Source organism: Peromyscus maniculatus, chromosome 8, assembly GCF_049852395.1.
Source record: "Peromyscus maniculatus bairdii isolate BWxNUB_F1_BW_parent chromosome 8, HU_Pman_BW_mat_3.1, whole genome shotgun sequence".
In the NCBI taxonomy this organism is placed as follows: domain Eukaryota; kingdom Metazoa; phylum Chordata; class Mammalia; order Rodentia; family Cricetidae; genus Peromyscus; species Peromyscus maniculatus.
This window is the reverse complement of record NC_134859.1, coordinates 39209731-39232954: the sequence shown is the minus strand read 5'-3', so window position 1 is coordinate 39232954 and position 23224 is coordinate 39209731. Positions and strand designations below refer to the sequence as shown.

At 49.0% G+C, this 23224-nt stretch overlaps 1 protein-coding gene across 1 annotated transcript; it reads right to left on the bottom strand.

The window, feature by feature from the left end:
- Positions 1 to 1605: 1605 nt before the first annotated feature.
- Positions 1606 to 16211, bottom strand: Gm2a (ganglioside GM2 activator). Its single transcript, XM_006984875.4, has 4 exons — positions 15959 to 16211; positions 10007 to 10168; positions 3373 to 3555; positions 1606 to 3071 (listed from the first exon to the last, which is right to left on the bottom strand). The coding sequence occupies exons 1-4, from the start codon at positions 16037 to 16039 to the stop codon at positions 2916 to 2918; spliced, it is 582 nt and encodes a 193-aa protein (XP_006984937.1). The 5' UTR covers positions 16040 to 16211; the 3' UTR covers positions 1606 to 2915.
- Positions 16212 to 23224: the final 7013 nt, after the last annotated feature.

Sequence of the window (23224 nt, the reverse complement as noted above, 5' to 3'; positions counted from 1 at the left end):
TCTTCCTACTGTTCCCTCTAAATGCTATCTTAATTCCTTTATCTTAGTTCTGACCCATCTTGGTCTTTCCCATCTCGTTCTTATCCGCCTAGTTCTTCCCCGTCAGGCTCTTCCTCATCTCCCATCTTGTCCTTCTAGTTCTCCAACCAGTTCTCCAACCTAGTCCCCCAGTCTCTGAGGTTTACAGTTATATATCCATGCAATAGCAATGCTCTGGCTAAGGCAAGGTCACCAGGCTTGAATTCTTACAGGGTCATAAAGGCAGACAAGAGTTTTCCTCAGGCAGTGACTGTCAGGCTTTCTTTTACAACCCAAAAGGGGAGTGGTAAAGGAGGAGGTCAACTGAGAGCTGAAATCAGTTAATATATCAGAAAATGGGAATTTATGTGCTCAAACTACATTCCTAGAAGTGGGTAGGTAAAATGTTAGGAGTCTAAACAATTTAGTATAAATACCACTAAGGCTGTATAAGAAAGGAGGGTCTGAGCTTAATTTGCACAAGAAACAAAGCTATGCACCTAACCTTAATTCAGGAGACTCAGTGGTTGGTCTGAAATGCTTTGTCCTGTCTACCTTTTGGCTTTGAAAGCTAGAGAAGTATATCAGATAAAATACCCTTGTTAGAAGTTCTTGAGGAAGGTATGAGAGCACACAAGAAATTCATAGCAGGGAACAGCCGATATATTAAAAGCCGAATAACACCAAATACTCCTTGAGATTTGGCTTAATCCTCTGGAAGGCCCTTAGCTTCTTCCAGGTATTAGCTTTGTCATAATCAGCTGAATTTCTACTTCATAGTTCTGCTGCGGCCCGCAGTACAGGCTAGTCTATACCACCTTGCAAAACCAAAGTACAAAAGCAGAATGCAAACTAGAAATCAAAAGAGAGCTAGACGTGGTGGTGCAGGCCTGTAAACCTGAAGGCATAAGGACTCGGTCAAGTTTAGGGACATAGGAGTTTGGTAGATAAGAAGTCTGAGGCCAGTCTAGGCTGGAGTGAGACCCTGTCTCAAAATTAAAGGGTGGGGGAGGGGCTCAGTCAGTAAAGTACTTGCCTTACAAGTGTGAGGAGCTGAGTTCAGATCCCAGAACCATGTAAAACACTGGGCATGATGGAATACATTTGTCATCCCAGTAGTGATGTGAGGTGGAGGCAGGTAGATAGATACCTAGGACTCACCGGCCAGATAGCCTGGCTTGCACAGCAAGCTCCAGGTTAATGAGACCCTGTCTCAAACAAAAAATGGATAGCACCTGAGGAATGATACCCAGAGTTGTTCTCTGGCACACACACACACACACACACACACACACACACACACACATACACACATGCATGCACGCACACACAAAACAAATGCAGAGCAAAGAAAGGTGGGATGGCAGGAAACTGTAGGTTAAGGAAAATGGAAGCATATCAAGCTCAATCAGTCAGAGCAAAGCAGAAATCCCAGCTACTGCTGAGGTAAACCCAAGCGCCCATGTTCTGAGGTGCCTGGACTCCCCTGTACCAAGTCCTTCCACAGAAACAGTCCATCACAAACAAACTTCCAAAACACTCAGCCATGCCCAGTGAAGCACGCAGCCAAAAAAAGGAGGGCGCTCAGCAAGTTAAAAAGATTTATTGCCAGCCTAGGCTTCCAGCCCAGAACCTGGGCTGTCCGTCCGAGGCTCGGGAAGTTGTCAGGGTGCAACCTGATGTAGGATCCACTCTCTTCATGGGATCCCTGTTCCACATGGTGGCTTCTGGGGGGCCCACTCCAGTGTGAGCCCCTGGACCCTGATGGTGATGTACTCTGAGGCTGGCACAGTTCCGAGCTCTCAGAGGCCACCTAGACCTGGTACAGGCTGAGCCCTCCTTGAGGCCAGGCACCATGGACTTGACCCTGAAGAAGGAAGAGGTGGTGCCAGGTAACTTGAGACTGAGAAAACAGCCACCTGTGAGCCAGATATCCCCAGACAAGCCCACATGGCCCCTTTGGCCTGTACAGCATATAAAAAAAACAATTTGTTACCAATAGTTAAAAATGCTAAGATTTCGTATAAAAGTCTGGGTGTGGGGCCTAAGGGAGAAAAATATTGTGACTATCTGGCAACATTCTTACATGGCACTTACTGGTCACATCAGACTGCACCTCCCAGGACTAGATGTGCCATTCCAGACCCTGGCCACCTGGCACATGTGCTATTGGGTTTGGGGTTTTTATACCTTGTCTAGTATAAGGAATGCCATCCCATTCCTTGTATGTGTATCATGCCAAAAAAAAAAGGAAATGTGAAAGCCATGCCTGGAAGAGACTGCCTTGGCTCCCTAGGTCTTCTGCTTGGCCCTGCAGGCACCTGGGCTTTTGTGGAGCTTAGTGGGACATGCCCATCATAACTCCCATGGGGTTTCTGCCACACACTGCCCCGCCTCTCCTGGATCCATCAGCCCCTGTATTGGCTAGGCAAGCTGAGAAGAGAATGCAATGGAAGTTAATGGGGGGACAGACTAAGAGGGGTTACCTAGGCCTCTTTGCAGGAGAGGTTTAGGGCGGAATGAGAAAGGTTAATACTGTTATCCTGGTTTTAAGTCGGCGACTAAAAAGAAGGGGTGGGGTAGAGAAAACTTCCGGAGGCCAAGGTTGGGTCAGTTTGAACTTAAGATTCCCCCAGCATGTTGGTTCCCATTCCTTGACTGTTTTGGACAGGAAAGAAATGCTTAGAAAGAGTGGGGAGGAGCATGGCTCACAGCCCAGCAGATGTCCAGACCCGTCTGGTCCATCCTCCCTCAGGTCAGGTTGTACAGTGATTTGCAGAGAGGGGTAGAGAATCATTGGAGAACAGAGCTTGAGGCGGGCAGGTCTGGGCCCTGGAACACAGAAGAAGAGGCACGCCTTCCTGGTGCCCCTTCATTCCGTGATGGCTGCTGCCAGGCTATCTGCCCTTGAGAGAGGCGGCGATCTTGATGCAGCCCAGGCGCTTCCCACCGCTGCTCAGGATTCCCTGGATGCGGTAGTTGCCGGTACTCAGCCAGCTCGGCAGCTCCAGGTCTGGCACTGTGAAGTTGCTCGTGGGCAGTGAATAGGTGCCCTGAGGGGAAGAAGCGAGCCCAGGTCAGGGTAGCCTGCGGCTGACAGCCTACAGCTGTGATCTGCCCCTCCCTCCCATTCTGCTAAGAGCCAGGAGTGCTGCCATAGCCCTTTTCCAGACTGAGTAAGTATAAAAGACACCAGTGGTCACGTAAGCACAAAGTCGCCCCATTTCACAGGTGGATATACCAAGGTCCCCGACCTCCAACATAGCAGTTCTCATATACCCATAGAAGCACTATGCACTCTCTCCCTCTACCACAGAGGAGTAACGTCAGTGCCTTGACACCCCAAGTACTCACTTCCTTGAAGGGACAGTGGCAGGGCAGGCCGTAGCTGTGCAGGGGCTCCGGGCAGGGCTCTCCGGGGGGAATGTACATGTTCAGCAGCTCACAGCCGTCCTCGTACGTACAGCTGCCCAGCTGTTCTACGCAGGGGATCTTGACCCAGAAGCCAGCCACTTCTTTCTCCACAGTGAGCTCCACCTGTCACAGGATTTGACCAAGGTGACAGACAGTGTGAGCGCCAGGGCACACATTCCAGCTCCGGCCTCTTCAAGTTTCAGCTCATAGCCAGCTGCAATACGGCTCACAGACCAACCTCAGAGTAATCTCCTATATATTTCCATTGTTTGCATGAGACAGGGTCTAGATATGTAGACCAGGCTGGCCTGGAACTAACTTGCAGTCCCCCTCTGTCTCTTCCTCCAGGGTACCACAGGGGGAGGGTTTGGTTGAGGGGATGTTCTCACTGAGTTCCAGTATTCTCCTTTCCTGAGCATGTGGTGGGCGCTGATCATCAAACGTGAATGTCCCTTCTCTGACCCACAAATCATCTTCCAGTTGTCACTACCCGATGTCACTATACCCCAGCTGGCTGACTGTGGCACATGTCCCGGGTGGGCCTGCCTTCCAGGCCCAGTCTTAGAATCTTTCTCTATATGTTGATTGTTCCTGGCTCATATTTTCTCTGTTGCACCACAGAAGGCAGAGTTATAAATGGAAAGGTAGCTAGGCCCAGCAGTGCACATCTGAAATCAAGATACCCTGGAGAAAAAGGCAGGGGAACTGCAAGTTCAAGGCCAGCCTGGTCTACATAGCTAGACCCTGTCTCAAACAAACAAACCAATGGAAATCTATGGGGAAATTACTCCGAGATTGGTCTATGAGCCTTATTGTGGCTGATTACAGGAACTGAATGACCTCCCCAGACTCACCTGGATGAGAACTCTAGAATGTTCTTCCCACTGCCAAGCTACCCTGATCCCACTCCTGTTCTAATGACTGCCGACCTGACTGAGAAGACGCAGCCAGGACCCCCAGCAAACAGCCCAGTTGTGCTTGGCACACGCAGAAGATTAACTAGGTCAGGTGTCTTGCATGCCAGTTGTCTCTCGGCCAAATCTGTGTTCCACCAAAGCCAGCCAGTCAGGGAACAGTGCACAGAGTGGACAGCAGGAAGTTGGCACTCCACGCCTGATTCCTGTGGACGTTTCAGGATATTGTGCGCATGTGTGTGCACGCACACATATGTATTTTTTTAAATTTTATTTATTATGCATACAGTGTTCTGCCTGTATCCCTGCAGGCTGGAAGAGGGCATCAGATCTCATTACAGATGGTTGTGAACCATCATGTGGTTGCTGGGAATTGAACTCAGGACCTCTGGAAGAATAGCCAGTGCTCTTAACCTCTGAGTCATCTTTCCAGCCCAAAAGCATGCTTTTTAGCATGTTTTTTTTTGGTGGGGGTGTCTTTTTTATTTTATTTTATTTTATTTTATTTTATTTTATTTTATTTTATTTTATTTATTTATTTATTTATTTTGGAGCTGAGGATCGACCCCAGGGCCTTGCGCTTGCTAGGCAAGCACTCTTACCACTGAGCTAAATCCCCAACCCCTGGCGGGGGAAGGGGGTGCTTCAAGACTAGGTTTCTCTGTGTAGCTTTGCACCTTTTCTGGAACTTACTCTGTAGCCCAGGCTGGCCTCGAACTCACAAGAGATCTGCCTGCCTTTGCCTCCTGGGATTAAAGGCGTGCACCACCACCGCCCGGCACCCAGTTTGTTTTTAAGTCAGGGTCTCCCACTGATTCATCTAGGCTGCTTTGCCAGGGACCCCCCCACCCCCACCCCATCTCCACCTCCTCAGGTCTAAGGTTGCAAGTGCACACTACTACATCATGCCTGGCTTTTCACATGGGTTCTGGAGATTGAATACAGTCCTAATGCTTGCACAGGAAGTACATTATCAGCTAAGCCATCTCCCCAACCCGGAAGCCTGATTTTCAGATCCCTTTCTGCTCAGACATGCTAGCAATCTAGTCTCTGCCTCACTTTATTTGTGGATTCACTTTTGTGTTGTTTGTTTGGACTTTGGTGTTTGGAGACAGGGTTTATGTGGCCCAAGCTGGTCTCAAACTTGCTCTGTTGCCGAGAATGACCGTGACCTCCTAATCCTCCAGCCTCCACCTCCCAGATGCTGGGGTTAATTGCTGGCCCGGGTTCTGCTTCTGAGAAATAAATCTTGGTATGGTCCTTATTCCTCCAGACTCCACTAGACCCAGGCTCCTGCCCGAATCTTCAAATGGCCTTGTGTAAGGGTATTGGCTGTCTCTTTCAAGGCTAAGAGAGGGTGACGTCAGCATGGGCTGCATCCTGTTGGGAGTTGAAACTGCTTGCCTCACAGACCTGCTCTGCTAACTAGCATGAATCCACCCTGATTGCACAGTACCCTTTCCTCCAGCCTGCCTCCTCCACTGGACAAGCCTACTCCTCCTCAGATCAGGAACAGCCAGAGGCGCTGGGTTGGAAGGTAAGTTCTGTCCCTGAGGGAGTTAGTCAACTTCCTTCAGTCTCTACTGCCTCAGCTCCAAGAGCAGGATGTTTTGTATAGTGCCTACCTCCTTCCTGAGGTCCCAGGAGGAAGATAACACCTGCCCCAACACTTCAGAGTCTCACTAGACAAATCTGACAGCTGCCTCACTTCCCTCCTCCCCTTACTTAGCCAGGGTCCCAATCTAGCCAACTGACAGTACGGATGTCTGGGGGGGTTCCCCCATCATTGTTCCTGCCCAACCCAGGACCAGCATAACACTGGAAGCCCAGAGAAAAAGTCACTGATGTCAACAGCTAGTCCCGAGGCAGCAGCCACACCTACCATTAGGGGATCACAGACACTGTCTCCTGTCTATCTCTCACCTACAGCCAGCAGAGCTCAGAAAGATGTCACCATCCATCCTCTGCCTCAGCACTTGTTCACCTGGCACAACTAGACCAGTTCATAAACTCTGTAGTAGTGCACTATAACATCTGGACCTGCACACTCACATCTGCTTTCTGACACCCAAGCAGCTGTATGCCTGTTCTGCAGACCCCCTTCATAGGGTCTGCCCTGCACAGAGGTCCCCCAATTTTTGTTTTTTTGTTTTTTGTTTGTTTGTTTGTTTTTTGAGACAGGGTTTCTCTGTAGCTTTGTGCCTTTCCTGGAACTTTCTCTGTACCTCAGGCTGGCCTGGAACTCACAGACATCCGACAGTCTCTGCCTCCTGAGTGCTGGGATTAAAGGCATTCGCCATCACTGCCCGACATTTTTTGTTTTGTTTTGTTTTTTGTTTGTTTTGTTTTTTGTCTTGTTTGTTTTGTTTTTTGTTTTGAGACAAGGTCTCACTATATAGCTCTAGCTGTCCTGAAACTCACTATGTACAGGTTAGCCCTAAACTCACACCCATCCTCCTGCCTCTGTCTCCCAAATGCTGGGATTAAAGGTGTGTACCAGCATACCCAGCTCTAGACCAGAGAGACAGAGGCACTACCATCAGGACTGGAGTCTTGGGTTGGCAGGCACTTGCTGAGGCCCTTGGCTACCCCTCCTAACTTGGGCCATTATTCCTCTACCTGGACAGGGCTGTGTCTGGATTTCACATCACAAAGAGACCCACTCGGGTCAAGAATCTAAGAGTCAGCAGGGCTGTGGTGGCACACACCTTTAATCCCAGCACTCGGGAGACAGAGGCAGGCCTACTCTGAGTTCAAGGCCAGCCTGGACTACAGAGTGAGTTCCAGGACAGCCAGGGTTACACAGAGAAACCCGGTCTCAAAATAAATAAATAAATAAAATAAACAAAAAACAGAGTTAAAATTAATCAGGGCTGAGCAGATGGCTCAGCTGGTAAGGTGCCTGCCAGGCTGGCATGAGGACCCGAGTTCAGATCCCAGTGCCCAGGTAAAAGCTGGGTGCCGTGATGCAGGCGCAGCACTGGAGAGACAGAGGCAGGCGGACCCTGGAGCTCACTGGCCAGCTACCTAGCTGGACTGACAAGCTCCAGGCAAGGCACGTGAAACCCCCATCTCAAAAACTAAGGTGGCAAGAGTTTGTGGAGAATATGTAACACTGACCTCTGGCCACCACATATGTGCACACACACACACACACATGCTCAGGCACACATACACACACCCATTCACTCCAGATTCAGCAATGAGAGCAGAGAAACCGCATTCACACCACACTGGCAGACTTGCCGTCCAGTGGCCAGTCTGCCTTTCCAATTTGGACACATTCTGTCCTTGTATCCACGGGACTTGGCTTCCTCTGCTGAGGAACAGCCGAAGTAAAGGTACTGGCCCAGCAAGGAGGAGCCATGGGCAGAGGTGGAGAGGCACTGAGACTCCTACAGGTCTTCTAGTCCAAGTGGCAGCGGAAGACTGGCAGCGATTGGGAAGCCCACAAGTGCCAACATGGCCTGAGCACATCCTGTGTGCTAGGCTCTCAGCAAAGCACTGGCCACATTACTGATCAACTCAGTTCTTTTGCAAGAGATGCCTAAGATGCAGGAACTGTGATTGAGCCCGACAGCCCAGGCTGGTCTCGAACTGGTGGTGAGACTGAGGATTGCCTTGAACACTGAGTTCCCGGAACTAGTGCTAGAATGTACAGGCATACATCACCATGCTTGGCTCCCAAGAATTGTTTAAATGATCAAAACCAAGCTTGTTCCAGAATAGGTCTGGACCAGAAAGAGACTGCAGAGCATATAAGAACATCCTAGAAAGGTGGCGATTCTAACTAGAGAGTAACAAACTACAATACCCTAAGAAAATATATAAACACATGCAAAAATGGGTAGGAATAAGTTAGTACTCCCAAATAAATATGAAAAGCAAGTGAACCGTAAAAGAAACATTGGTGCTTATAAGGGACAATATTAAAAACTTTGGCAACTCTCTTTGAACAAGCTTAGTGTCCAGACGACGGTGGTGCACGCCTTTAATCCCAGCACTTGGGAGGCAGAAGCAGGTAGATCTCAGGGAGTTCGAGGCTAGCCTGGTCTACAAAGCGAGTTTCAGGACAGCCAGGACTGTTACACAGAGAAAACCTTGTCTTGAAAAACAAACAAAAAGTGTGTGTGTAGGAAACAAAGCTGTCAGTTTAGATGCAAGTACAGTTTGACTGTCTGGAGAACTGAATATCAAAAGCTCTCTAAAACCATGCATCTGAACCAGCAGGCTGGCTCAGCAGCTCAATGTGCTTGCCATCTATGTCTGGCGACCTGAGTTCCTGCCCCAGAACTCACAAAAAATGTGGAAGGAGAGAACCAACTATACAGCTTTGACCTCTGACCTGTGGTGCATGCTCACTGTATCATGTGTGCCTCCCCCATATATCATACCCATATACAATAATAAATAAATAAAATTAATGTGAAGCTCTATAATCACGAAAGTATAAATAGATGATTGTAAGGACAAATTCTAGCCTTGCACGGTGTCTCCAAATTGATCATGTTGTCTCATTAGTACAAATATGTGAAGATTCTGACAGGATCCATAACAGTTGACAATGACTAGCCATCGAGGAGCAGACTACAAGAAGACATCTATAAGAAGCTGGGCATGGTGGCACATGCCTGCAATGCCAGACCTCTGGAGGTGATGGTGGGCGGATCAGAAGTTCAAGGCCATCCTCAGTTACTTACACTGGGTTCTGGGTCAGCCTGAGCTACATAAGACCCTGGCTGAAACGAGGCTGGGGGTGTGGCTTTGGCAGAGTGCTCACCTAAGATTCACGAGAGGCCCTGGGTCCATCTCCAGAACGGGTAATAAACTGGGTGTGGTAGCACACCCAGGGTGGGAGGCAGCAAGGCCAGGTGCCCACAGCTATGTAGCAAGTTCAAGGTCAGCTAAGGCTCCATGAAGCCCTTCCTCAAAACTAATACACACACACACACACACACACACACACACACACACACACACACACACACACAGCACTGCTTATTTTCATATATATCCATTAAAAGTAAGTATACACAGTATGGCTAAAGGACCTAGCATTAGTTAGTCATTTGGCTATGAGCTTCCATGAGTTTTGTTTTGTTTTCTGCCTTTTGCAATCACCTGCTTTTTTTTTTTTTTTTTTTTTTTGGTTTTTGGAGACAGGGTTTCTCTGTGTAGCTTTGCGCCTTTCCTGGAACTCACTTTGGAGACTAGGCTGGCCTCGAACTCACAGAGATCCGCCTGCCTCTGCCTCCCGAGTGCTGGGATTTAAGGCGTGCCTCACCACCACCCGGCTGCATTTTCTTTTTCTTCCTTTTGCAATCACCTGCATTTTCTTTTTCTCCCCCCCCCCCTTTTTTTTTTCTTTTTGGTGGGGAGGTGGTCTTTGTTTTTTGGCTTTTGTTTTGAGACAGGTTCTCTCTTTCTTTGTGGCTTTGGCTAGCCTGGAATCACGTATACTCAGCTAGCCAGCCTCACAGAGATCTGACTGCTGAGTCAGATCTTTGGCTGAGTCTCCCTTCCATCCCCTAACCCCAAGACTCTATGAACCTGGGTAAGTCTGTGAAATCTGAAATCCTTCACAACCCGTGAGCACGCACCTCCTGCAGCGCCTGCTGGCTGCCCACCCCCCTTGCCTCTGGCCCCTAGCCCGGGCTCACCTTCTGAGGAGACGTGAGGGGGACGGTGGTCTTGCCCTCAGCACTGACAACCACATCTCCAGGAACGACAATGGGGTCAGGTTGGAGCGTCAGGCTTTTGATCACTGCAGGGTCTTTTCCTTCATCACAGTTATCCCAGGAGAAGCCGCCGAGTCGGGAAGGCTAGGGACAACCACACAGCAAAGGGGGAAGTTGAGGAAAAGAAGCATTTTAGGGGCAGCAGAGTTGGATGCCTGCACGTGCCCTTCTGAGCCCCATGGTAACAGCTACACTTGTCTGGCCCACTCTTCAGGCGGGACTCCAAAGACGGTCTCCCAAAGTGTGAGGCTAAGGCCCATCAAAACAGGCCTTGAACTTCAAAACTAACGGGGCTGGGACGTAGCTCAGTTGGTGGAATGCTTGCCTGACACACTGGAAACCTTGGGCTCTATCTGCATTGCACAAACCCAGCATGGTGGCAGTGCTTGGGAGATGGAGGCAGGAACTTCAGGAATTCAAGGTCATCTTCAACTCGATAACCCATTTCAGGCCAGTCTGAACACACAAGGCCCTGTCTGGGGCAGGGGAGGGGAGACAGCTGGGTGCGGTGGTGCAAGTCTGTAATGTAAGCAAGCACTCAGGTAAGGCAAGATGATGTAATTAATGTTCAGCCTAGGCTACAAGGAAAGAAGGGAGGGAGGGAAGGAGGGAGGGAGGGAAGGAGGAAGGGAGGGAGGGAGACAGGGAGGGAGAGAGGGAAGGATGGAGGGGGGAGGCTGGGAGGAAGATGAACTGAGAGGGAGAAGGGAAGAGAGGGAGGACCCACCCCTAACTAAGGAAGTATTGGCAGCTAAGAGAGGGGGATTTACTATTTGTGGAGGGGGGTTACTTATAGACAGCCCACACCCTAAATCATGCTCATATGGGCATTCAATGGGTTATTAAAAGGAAGAGGAGATGAGGATGGTGGGCAGATGTGCTGGGCGAATGGAGAGGAAGGTGGGGGATTATACTAGAGATGATCTAAATACATTGTCTACAAGTTGTCAATTAATCAATTAAATATTCTTTTAAAAAGTGGAATTAACCCCACCTAGCTTTGGGGGTGCTTCCTCTGATTTCCCACCCTCTTACCACCCACTTCTCTCCAGCTTTAGATCACACAGGACGAGCTCCTGGAAGAGTCACCCTTGTATTGAGCCTGGTCATATTCCACCCCATGTCCAATCCAAGGCCAGCAACAATGGGGAACACATTAACCCAGGACTCACCCTTCGGGGAACAAGACCCACAGGACGAGGTCCACAGGGGTCCCTCAATGATTCGCAACCCCAGGAAATGACCTTCCCGTCTTGCAAGCACATTCTTACTCCCCTAGATCACGAAGCACGCCATATCCCCAATCTGAGTCACCTACTCCTTTGCAGAGGCCCTTCCCTAATCTTCCTCCGTGTGCCCTAAGTCCAACCCATGTGACCACATTCTCCCAGGACCTCAGGATCTGGAATTCACTCTACACCTCCCTTCCCCTGTCCTCTCCCACCCCCTCTCTCTTTCATACACACTCACATGCCTCAAAGGCCACCCCCAAGGACCCTTAGCATTGCCATTATCCACACATGGCCTTTGAAAACCTGTCAATCCTGCACCCCAGCCAGACTTCCATAGCTTAATTCATCCATAGCCACCGGGACCCAGGGAACACCTGACCCAAGCTGGGCCGCAGCTTCTCTCTGCCCGATTTTGAAATTAAGACACAAGAAGCTGTGTGACCCTACGACAGGAGGCGTGACACTGTCTTGGGTCAAAAGTTTTAACCCGGGGTCCAAACCTGTACACCTGTGACTCAACACCAAGCTCAAGATGAAGAAGCGAGACTAACGCCTCTTCTGTCCTATGGAAAAGGGACACAGAGTCAGTCACCCATGTGATCTACTACACCACCAGAGGAACCAGGCATGGTGACATACACCAGTAACCCCAGCACTTGGAGGGCTGAGGCAGGAAGATTTCAACTTTGAAGTCAGTTTGGGCTACATAGTAAGACCCTGTCCTCACAGCGGAACAAAAAGCAATATAAAATCAGGCACAGTGCCTGCAATCCCAGCACTTGTGAGGTGGATACAAGAGGCTCAGAAGTTCAGAGTCATCCTCAAATACAGAGTCAGCCTAGGATGAAACCCGGTCTTTAAAAAAAAGGCGGGGGGGGGTGGGGGGGTGGGGGGGGTGGAGAGATGGCTCAGAGGTTAAGAGCACCGACTGCTCTTCCAGAGGTCCTGAGTTCAATTCCCAGCACCCACACGGTAGCTCACAACCATCTGTAATGAGACCTGGCACCCTCTTCTGTGTACATAATAAGTAAATAAATCTTAAAAAAAAAAAAAAAAAAAGCATTACAGGAAGCTGGGACAGGTGTGGTTTTGGAGTGCCACTCGGGAAAACTAGGCTCCAGTCAAACAGACCTGGGCTGAAATCACACCCTGGCACACATACTGCCTTGGAGCCCCGGTTTCTGCACCTTTTAAGTGGAGGCACTCTGATCTTCCTCTCGGGGCTGCTGCTAAGGTGGGAACACACATGTAAGAGCTCCGGACATGGAGTCAGACACCAAGCACGAGCTGGCTCGCTAAACGACAGCCATGTGTCTCCCCGGCCTCTGCTTCCTGCCACCGTGAGATCCCTGCGCACCTGCTAAACCCCATGCTCAAGCTTCCTGGCCTGGGCTTCTGATCCCTGGAATGAAAGGCCACACTGTGACTAAGAGAGGCAGGGCCAGGGTAGGTACCAGCAGGTATTTCACTCACACTTCATTCCACAAGTATTTGTGGAGCAACTACTTCAGGCCCTGGACTCAGGGCTACGTAAACAATAGGAAGCAGTCCGGGCCAGCCTTGTGGGGCTTATCGTCTAATGCAAATAAGCATGACCCGGGCTGGGAGTGTAGCTCAGTGGTGGAGACTTTGCCTAGCACGCCTGAGGCCCTGGGTTTAAACCCAAGTACTAGAGGGTAGAAAAAAAGGAAAGGAGGGAGGGGAGGAGGGAGGGGGGAGGGAGGGAGGGAGGGAGGAGGGAGGATCAACCACTTGTAATCTGAGTATCAGAAGGTGATGCGGAGAGTAACTCGGGTCTTAGGGTGGCTGAGAGGCGGCACGGGAGACATTCTTTCAGGATCAGAAGTCAGCCATTGATACAGACGGAGCACAAGCAAAGGTCCTGAGGTGGAAACTCAGCCGGTCCAGGCACTGCAGAAAGACGAACAGACTCTCCATGTTGAATGAGGAGGGATCTTGCTGACACTGGAGGGGTAGCAGGCTCGTTTACCATAGGCTGTCATAGGTCACAGTCAAGAGAACACCTTCAGAAGAAAACGCTATGCTTGGAGGAGAAGGATGGATTGGGGAGGGGGGGCTCATAAAACCAAGTGAAAGAATGGCTGAGTAAATAACCTGGGCTGAAACAGGAGGCTGCTTTCCCTAAATCAGCGGCCTGATTCACACTGAGGACCAACTTTGGGCTAAGGGAAGTTTCCAGGGTGCCCTTTTAGCATCCTCCACCCTCCGGAGCACCTCTTCACCTGGCCCTAGGGAACTTCTCCCAAGGTGTTTTCCCACTAGCAGGGCCTGGGCAGCTACAGCTAGGAGGCATCCCAGCACCTGAGTCTAGGCTCCGAGGAAAAGGGAGCACAGGGATCAACAGTGTCTACCTGGAACATGCCATCCCCAGCCGAGACCAAGCCAGAATGTGACGACCGGAAAGATGTGGCCACATAGGCAGAATATAGGGACAGCTACACAGGCATAGGTTAAAATCACATACCTGCTGCTACGGCTCTCACTAGCAGGTGCCTCGGGCCTGTTAACTAATCCCTGGAGGTTTAACTTCTTCATTTACCAAAGGGGCATAACTATGTCCTCTGCAAGGACGATGGCCAGAGGAAAAGGTCTGTGCTCTGAGAGCAGCAGGACTCAGCTCCTAAAGGCAGCCAAGCTCATTTGAATTTTCTGTCCCAGGCCTGAGAAGAGTGGGAAGATGTGACAGGGATGACAACATGGCACCCCAGAGCAGGTGCTAGAACAGAAAGAGGACATTCATGGAAAACTGATGAGACCCAAATAAAGCCTACTTTAGTTCACAGTAACGGACCCACACTGGCTTCATGGTTTTAACAAGCATACACTGATAATATGGGATACTAACAAGGGCAACTAGGCAAATACATGGAATTCTATACTATCCTTATAAATTCTCCAAAATTAAGATCATTAGAAAAGTTCCCTACACCGGGCGGTGGTGACACAGGCCTTTAATCCCAGCACTCGGGGAGGCAGAGCCAGGCGGATCTCTGTAAGTTTGGGCCAGCCTGGTCTACAGAGTGAGATCCAGGACAGGCACCAAAACTACACACAGAAACCCTGTCTCAAAAAACCGGAAAGAAAAACAAAAGGAAGGAAGGGAGAGAGAAAAGTTCCCTGTAACCCCAGCAATTGGGAGATAGAGACAGAAGGATCAGGAGTTCAAGATCATCCTTAGCTACATACAGAACTTTAGGCTAACTGGGGCTACAGAGAACCTGTCTCAAAAAAAATTTTTTTAAAACAAGTAAAAGTACAAAGCTCAATCCATAGCACACAGTAGGTATACAATAAATGGCACACACTATACAACATAGAGTCTAGTAACTGCCCACTACTGCCCAGCACAGAGCCGGCCATTCTGCTGTTATCTGAGTCACCGCAGCCCAGGGTCACAAGACCAGTCAACAATACAAGAGGAAGCCAGAGCTCCGGAGGCTCACTCACTCAACTGGTCACAGTCCCCCCACCTCAGCCCTTCTGCAGAGTCAGGTTCTGAGCACATAAGCCTACAGAGAAGATGTACATGACAGAAGGTAAGGCTCAAAAGAGTCAGTCACTGAGAGATCTTGAGTAGGTCCCTAATGGCCAGAAGGAGATTGGTGCCTACAATGCCTGAGTCCCTCCAGATCGGCTATCTAAGCCCCTGAAGTTGAATGGTACCCACAGGCAAAGTGCAAGGGAGAATGAGGAATATCCTCAAGCCTACAGTCTCTAAGAGGGCTCCACCTCACAAGGCCGGATGTGGAGCCAAGACTATCATTCTCAGGCCATTCTCCAGGACACCAAAAGACAAGTTGCCTAGCCTCTGGGCAAACGAAGTCAAAAGGTCCTTCCTCCCACATGTTAGACTTCCTGCCTCCAGACCAAACAAGGCCAAGGCCATACTGGCCTCAACCACACTATTCTTCTGGCATTCTGCAAACATCTCCTTCATGAAAGCGCTCACCCTCTGCTGACATCACACCCATTTTACAGACAGCAGACCAAGGCTCAGGTCGTCCACAATCGACGACAGAAGAGGAATCAGAAGTCACCACACACACACCACCACCACCACTTTCAGTCTCATCCCTTTCCCCTTTACCGCCCTGGCTTAGACAAACCGCCCCGAGGGAGGGAGGGGATCTGGAGGGCCTGCACCTTTTGGCCACAGCAAAAGGCAACTGGACTGGCTCTTCCCTCAGAATGACCGAACTTCTCTTTCCCAGGGATCTGCAGCGTGGGAGCAGAAGAGAAACCAGGAAGTGAAAGATTGGGGGGGGGGGGTGGAGGGAGCCTCAGTGGCTCACAACCAGGAGCAGCCGGATCACACGGCTGGCCCTCAGTCTCTTGGTGGCCAAGTTTGGACGTCCGGGCCTGATCAACCGTCCCACCCTCAGGAAGACCTCAGAGCCAAGCAGAAAACAGGGAAAGGGAACAGCGGATAATGCAGCGAGTCACAGGCTGAGAACCTGGGCCTGGGGCCGCTGCGATCGCATTGCTGCTTTGCACCCAGAAAGTGTGGTACAGAACGAATCGGAGAAGACGAGTCCCTCCAAGGATAATCGCGACCCAGCAGCCCCTGGCTGCAGCGGAGGGTCTGTTTCAGAAACGCGACTCCAGGGTCGGAGGTACTCACGCGCTTCGGGCCGAGGCGCGCAGGGGCGGCGGGACCCGCGAGCAGCAAGCCCAGCACGAGCAGCAGCGGTACGCGATGCATGACGACGATCGTCGCGGTGGGTCTAAGCAGTGAGGCTCACAGGTGCCTTTAAAGCCCGCAGGTCGCTGTGCAAAGCTTGGCCACGCTCAGCGCTCCGCCCCGCGCCGCCCAGATTGCAGGCCCCGGGAGGGACTTCTCCGGCCACGCCCCCAGCACCGCCCGCTCCAGCCCCACCCTCAACGGCCTACTGCAGGGGCAGAGCCAGCGGAACAAGGGGCGGAGCTGAGTGCTGGGGACAAAACAAGCTCTACGAGAGGCGGGGCCGATTGAGGGCGGAGCTGAGGATAGGGGCGAAGCTAAGAGGGCGGGGAAGGGCCGAGCGCGAGGGGCGGGGCTGCGTGAAGGGTGTGGCTAAGAGGGAGGGAGGGGCGGGGCCGACCGCGAGGGAGGGGCTGAATGCAAAAGCTCGCAGCAAAGCGTGGGTGGGGCGGGGCTGAGCGCCGGGGCGTAGGGAGAAACGGGCGGGGCTTGTTGGGAGGGGCGGGGCCAAGCTCTGAGACTGGTCCCTAACCTCCCGGAGGTTATCTTCAGGAAGCCCGGAGGTTCTGATTTTTTACTCCTCCCCGCTCCTTCTCTTCAGAAATGCAAAGGTCCCTGGCCGTTTCCCGCTTCCGAGTCCCTGAGACTTTTTGCGTCTAGCATTTAACATCTGCCAGGCCCCTGAGGCTTCTTCAGATTGACCTCTTTAGTCCGGAGGAAGCACCTCCGCCTGGGGCCGAGCTGAGAGGGCGGTGGCGCTTATCGGGATCCGCGATCTTTAAGACACCAAAGTATACTTTCCAAAACACGAACAAAATACCAGAAATGTCAGCGTTGAGAGGACAGAGATAGTACACACTGCCACTGCGGCAGCCCAAGGAGTTCGAAACCTCACTAGTGCCAAACCCCATGGACTTCGTCGAGGAAAAGAATTTCAGGACTAGCTGTATGGTGAAACAGAATTGGTGGTTTTATTAAAAATATTTGAATATAGGTTTAAGCATGAGGCTTATGGGACAAAACGGTGCTCAGAAGAAAGTTGAGACACACTGGAGAGTTGATTGTGGTCTTCTCAGAGACTCGAGTTTCAAGAATCCTCCTTCTGACTATCTACAAGGTTCTGGAAGCCTTTTGGAATTCCATTGCTCCACGGGTTTCTGGGAACCCTATCCCTGTTTCTTTATTTGATAACTAAAGTTACAGGTTGGCTCCAGAGGTATCTTGGGCAGGGTTCCAAGCTGATCAGTTAAAACCAGAAGCCACTGAACTTGCACAGGGGACGAGTGCATGTGCTTTTTGGTAAATGGAGTTTCTAACAAGACTGCTAGAAAATTGTAGATTTACAATTACTAGGAATGAGGGGGGAGCGCCTTAAGCAACAGGTAATTGTGCTGGGATACTTGCTCTTCTACTCCAACCAGATTCCAAGGCTCTTTTTTCCTTCTTATCTCCCCCGATTTTTCCCTATCTTTCTTCTTTAAGAAATAAATCAGTGTGGTCTGTCTTCAGTCTGAGGTACCCTTAGAACTTCTCAGAGTCACAGATAAGCAGGAGGTTCAAGGCACCTCTCTCCCCTGATTCGGTGACTGTCACCTGTTTGTCTGAAAACTGTGAGCTTTGGAAAGCTATAAGCAGTCTTTTGAGGCCACCATTAAAAAAGGGAGCAGGCTACTGGGCATCATAGTACATGCCTTTAATCCCGGCACTGAGGAGGTCTGCAGCGGCCAGTGGCCAGAACAGCCAAGGATACACAGAGAAAACCTGCTTTGAAACCCCCCTCCCCAAAAAAAGGAAGAAGAAGAAGAAAAAAGGGAGCAGCCTCAAGCCCCAAGAGGCTCATTAGACAAGACTGTCCTAAAGCAATAGGATGGACAATTTCGGGAAGGAGCTATGCTAAAAGAAGGCAACAATTGTACCTCTCTGAGTCCCAAATTAAAAATTCTTTATATGTGGGACTTTAAAACTTTATATGTGTCTTTCATTCAGCACCCCAGCCATTTTTGCTTGTTCTCTGTGTCCCTTTCTGCAGAATGGTTTTTTAAAACTGCTTCATTTTGACAAATCTCCTGAGTTTGTTATTATAGAGTGAGGGTCTTGTTTCTTACTTTGTCTTGCCTCAGAAATACTCCTTCAAATTACCATAAGAAGTAGGGCTGCAACTTTTAGTTACTAATGAGTAGCCAGTGCCTGACAAAACTATCAACTTTTAAAGTGTCTTTTAAGTTACGTTTTTGTTTTATTTGTGTGCTTGTGTGGGGGTGTCAGAGGACAATCTGTGAGGGAGTTGGTTCTTTCCTTCTATCCTGTGGGTCCCAGATATCAAATTCAGATCGGCAGGCTCGGCAGCAAACACGTTAACCGATAAGCCATTCTCACTGGCCTGAAACAATAAATTTTTGTTGCTTACGGGCAATGGTGGCACACACTTTTAATCCCAGCACTCAGCAGGCAGAGGTAGGCAGATCTCTGTGAGTTCAAGGCCAGCCTGGTCTACAGAGCAAATTCCAGGACAGCAAAGGCTACTTGGAGAAACCCTGTCTCAAAAAAAAAAAAAAAAAAAAAAAAAAAAAAAAAAAAAAAAAAAAAAAAAAAAAGGATGCTAATAATAATAATATAAATAAACTTCATTTTGGTGTTAACTTTAAATTTATTTTTTAAAGCTGCAAAAATAGGCCTGAACTCTTCTGGTTTCTCCTTTGTTCATACTGAAATACATTTTATATAACTAAGAACGTGACATTGGTTCATCACTATTAACTAGGCTGCATAGCTTACCCAACAGTCCTCTCATAATAAACTATCCTTCATCACACACAAATGCAGGCATAGGATCAGAGAAGAAAGACTCTTTGCCCAATGTTATATAGCATAGTGAAAGCAGAGGTCATTCCTGCTCCGGCTGACCCCACTGGTTGTAGGGGTTGCCCATGTGGCCTTGCCTTCACTGGATGGGTAGGACTGCAGTACCAACTCTGGACATGCTGGAGCATCACACAGAATAGGCAGAGTCCCTTTGGGTAGCATTCATTCATCCATACAGTTACCTGCAGAAGGACTTTCTTTGGATCGCTAGCTTCCCAGTAATGACACGGAGATTATTATTAATTAGGAAAGCTTGGCCTTAGCTTAGGCTTGTCCCACTAGCTCTTATAACTCAGTTAACCTGCTTCTACTCATCTAAATTCTGCCACGTGGCTTTTTACCTCTCCTTCATTCTATAAGAATGTGTCTGTGTCTCCCTGGCGGCTCACCTCTCTTCTTCACAGAGTTCCCCTTGCTCCCCAGAAGTCCTGACTATTCTCTTCTCTCTCGCTATTGGCCATTCAGCCCTTTATTAAACCAATCAGGTGCCTTAGGCAAGCAAGGTAAAATGGCAATACATCTTTACACAGTTTAAACAAATCCCACAACAGTTGCCAAGTCCCTACACCCCAGGGCATCCCCCATTTTCTCCTGACTCCTAACCCTCCATCCTCTCAGCCTCACACTCTCTGGTGTCTAGGAGGTCCCTGGCCTTGGGCAGTTGGTTGCTTCTCACAGCTACCATAGAGGGTTGCTAGGTGAGCAGACACATTCCTTCAGATTTGTGTAGCCATTACCTTGATGGCCTTGAAGGAAATTCTAGAATCCCACAGACACAGTGACTGAAAAGCAAGGCCACAACCATGATGGAAGGGGAGATGGGACAGAGGCTTCTTCACAGGCTTGCACTGTGGCCCTGCCACCTACTACAGACTTCAGTTTTCTCAATTGCAAAATGTAGTGGGTAGCCATTCCAGCTTTGATCTGGAAGTTCCAACCCCCACTGAAGCTTCGGTAACTGTCACACCTACAAGGCGGGGCTAAGAGAGGACCCTAAAGACTGAGATCGGGATGTGCTGCCTCTCTTGGTTCCTGGTTCCTGGACCCTGGATGCTGGAGGTAGACCGAGCAGAGTTCTCCAGAGAACACCGCCGGACTGAGCTACACCTTTCCCAGACCCTGTAGCCTATCCCTTCACTTGTAAGTTACCCCACAAAATAAACCTCCCTTTTAACTACGTGGAGTGGCCTTAAAATTTTCACCAATAGCAAAATGAGGATTTTAAATCATAAGGATGGAGGTGAAGGTGTAGTTTATTCGGTAGAGTGTTTGCATGGTATGTACAAGGCCCTGTGTTCCGTCCTAGCACCACATAAACTAGGCATGGTGGTGCATGCCTGTAATCTCAGCACTTGTGAAGTAGAAACAGGAGAATCAGAAGTTCAAGGTCAACCTCAGCTCCCTGTGGAGGTCTAGGCCAACTTGGAATGTATGAGACCTTGATTCAAATAAATAAATAAATGCAACCATAAGGAAGATGAATCAGTAGTAAAGTTATCTAATCACTGACAGATTTGACAACTGGACAAGATGAAGGCCTTGTCTACATCTCCCAACACACATCCCATCCTCATCAAGCCTGGAGTCTTAGTGATGAGCAGTAGCAAGTAAAGAAATAAACAAGATGATACCAAGCAAGAGTCCCCAAAGACCAAAGCTCCCATTAAAGTAATACAAAGCGGGAACACTCACCTTCCTGAGTCAGAGGAGAAGGCTCTCAGGAGGCTGACTTTCTTGGGAAAAATGAGAAACATTGAGAGAATAGCTGATTTAAAAGCCAGTGCAACAATCAGACCATGGCTTCCAGCCAGGGCTGCACAATGTAACACTGAGATCTCAGAGTGGAGTCTCACTGCAGGTCAGAATCCAGACATCTACATTTCCAGAGGTGAGACTTAACTCATTAACACACACAAGAACTGGGGAATGTAGCTTAATAGTAGACCACTTACCTAGCATGCCTGAAAACCTAGGTTTGATCCTGAGCACCACAAAAACAAGCAATCATTAAAGGCAAAATGGGAATGGGGATATAGGTAGGTGGTTATACACTTGCTTGAAGTCCTATGTTCAATCTACAGCCCCACAAAAAAGGAAAACACAAATCTATATGCTGGGTGTGGTGATGAGCCAAAGTTACATTTTAAGTTTTAAATGCCTTAGAGATCCATGAAACAAAAATGTCCCTGATCTGCAAGCCCCTTGCCCCAAGCACAGATAGTTCCTGGAATGTTGGAGGCTGTTGTTTATGGGAGATAACAAGTCACATGTTTTCACTCCCCTAAACAAGCTTGTTTGATGCATCTGCACTGGGTGTGCTTGATCACGTGTGGGCAGGAGGTTCACAGATAGGAAATACATCAGGATATATGCTTGCCCCTGATTGGACCTGATGGGAAATGCAGTGAATTATGGATATTCCTTCTTAAGCCCTTGCAAAACTTGGGTTGGGACCATTTCCCAGGAACCTGGGTATAGATCTGGCCAGAGTCCATCCACCTGGCCAGTATTTAATTAAAGCTTGCTTCAAATTTGGCTTTAAACTGTGGTAGTGGTCTTATTCTTGATCTGTGGGATTAACAGCATGCCTATAATAACCCCAGCACTCTTAAGCCTCCTGCCTCCATTTTCCAAAAATTTTACTTCATTTTGGGTTTTTTGTTTTGACCTGTTTTTTTTTTGTTTTTTTTTTTTGTTTTTTTTTTTTTTTTTGAAACAGGATATCACTATGTAAGTCTAGCTGTGCTCATACTTGCTATGTAGACCAGGCTGGCCCTGAATTCACAAAGATCCACCTACCTCTGTCTTTTAAGCATTGGGATAAAAAGCATGGACCACCATGCCCAGCTTCTTTTATTCTCACTGGACATTTTGACTTAATCTTTTAAGATTAGATAACAGCTCTTATCTCTAAGTCATGTGTTAGTATGCTTTTATAGTCCTAGCACCCCAGAGACTGAGGCAGATTGCGAGGAATGTGAAGCCAGCCTGGGCAGGCCTTAGACAATGAATATTTCTCCAAGTCACAATTGCTCTGTTTGTGGTGATGATAAAACTCTGACTTTAAGGAAAGTTAGGGAAATAAAGTGTTGCTGTTGTCTGTGTTCTTTTCTATTTCATGTAAGTGAGTGTTTGCCTATGGGTCTATCTGTGCACAAGGTGCCCGTTCAGAAGAGGCACTGGATCCCTTGAAATTGGAGCTCCAGGTGCCTGTGAGCCACCACATGGGTGCTGGAAGCCAAACCCTAGTCCTCTCCTGCAAGAGCAGCCGGTGCCTTGAACCACTGAGATATCTCTCCCACCCCACGTTTTGTTCTGTTGTTGTTTTAGGATTTTCTTTGCTTTTTGAATAGTGTTGATTATACTTACCTTCTTACAACTGTGAAAATCCAAAGCATGTTTCCTCACCTCTTCTCCCACCGTTTATTGGCAGGGGGTCAGGGCTTTTTTGTGCCACAGCACACATGTGGAAGTCTGAGAACAACTTGTGAGAGTTAGTTCTCTCCACCAGGTGGGGCTTGGGAACCAAACTCACGTTATCAGGTTGGCAGCAAGCACCTCTAACCACTGAACCATCTTGCTGTCCACCCCTGGTTTTTTGTTTGTGTGTTTGTTTGTTGTGTGTGTTTTTGAGACAGGGTCTCACCACGTAGTTCTGGCTGTCCTGGAACTCACCATGTAGACCAGGCTGGCCTTGAATTCATAGAGATCCACTTGCCTCTGTCTCCCAAGTGCTGGGATTAAAGGCATGGTCTCACTATATAGTTCAAGCTAGTCTAGAACTCAATACATAGCCCAAGCTGACCTAGAACAGGAAACAATCCTCCTGTCTCAACGTCCCAAGCACTGCATTACAGACAGGAGTCACCCTACTCAACCACCTAATCATTTTTTTGGTTATTTTGTTTGTGGAGTTCCTGTTACATTTATCCACTCATTTATTTATTTATGTGTGTGCACCTGTGTATGTGTGTGTGTGTTTAACATTAGAAGGGAGTTGGAGCGGATCTCAGTGGTAGAGAGCTTGCATGGCATGAGCAGACCGTGAGTTTCAGGTGGGTGACTACTAGGATTTATTTCAGTAGGATGTCGACTAGTTATCCAGTTCTAGAGGAAAAGAACCCGAAGCTCTGGAACAGGAGAGTCTTACCCAGGTCACTCAGCAGCAGCTCAGCCACACCTGGGGGCCACTACAAAGCAGATAAGAGAACAAGCCCCCCCTTCATCTCAAAGAATAGCCTGAACCCTGAGAGCAGCTGGAGGCCTGACAGTGCCCCTGGGAACAGGCTTGGATCTGGTTGGGCAGGCCAGACAGGGTAGGGAAGGAGCCTTGGGAACAGCACC

Excerpts from the sequence above, each read along its gene's own strand:
- Gm2a (XM_006984875.4), bottom strand. The coding sequence starts at position 16,039 with ATGCATCGCGTACCGCTGCTGCTCGTGCTGGGCTTGCTGCTCGCGGGT. Across the intron at positions 10,169-15,958 it reads CGCGCCTCGGCCCGAAGCGC|CCTTCCCGACTCGGCGGCTT; the intron begins GTGAGTACCTCC and ends GGTTGTCCCTAG. Across the intron at positions 3,072-3,372 it reads GCCACTGTCCCTTCAAGGAA|GGCACCTATTCACTGCCCAC; the intron begins GTGAGTACTTGG and ends TCTTCCCCTCAG.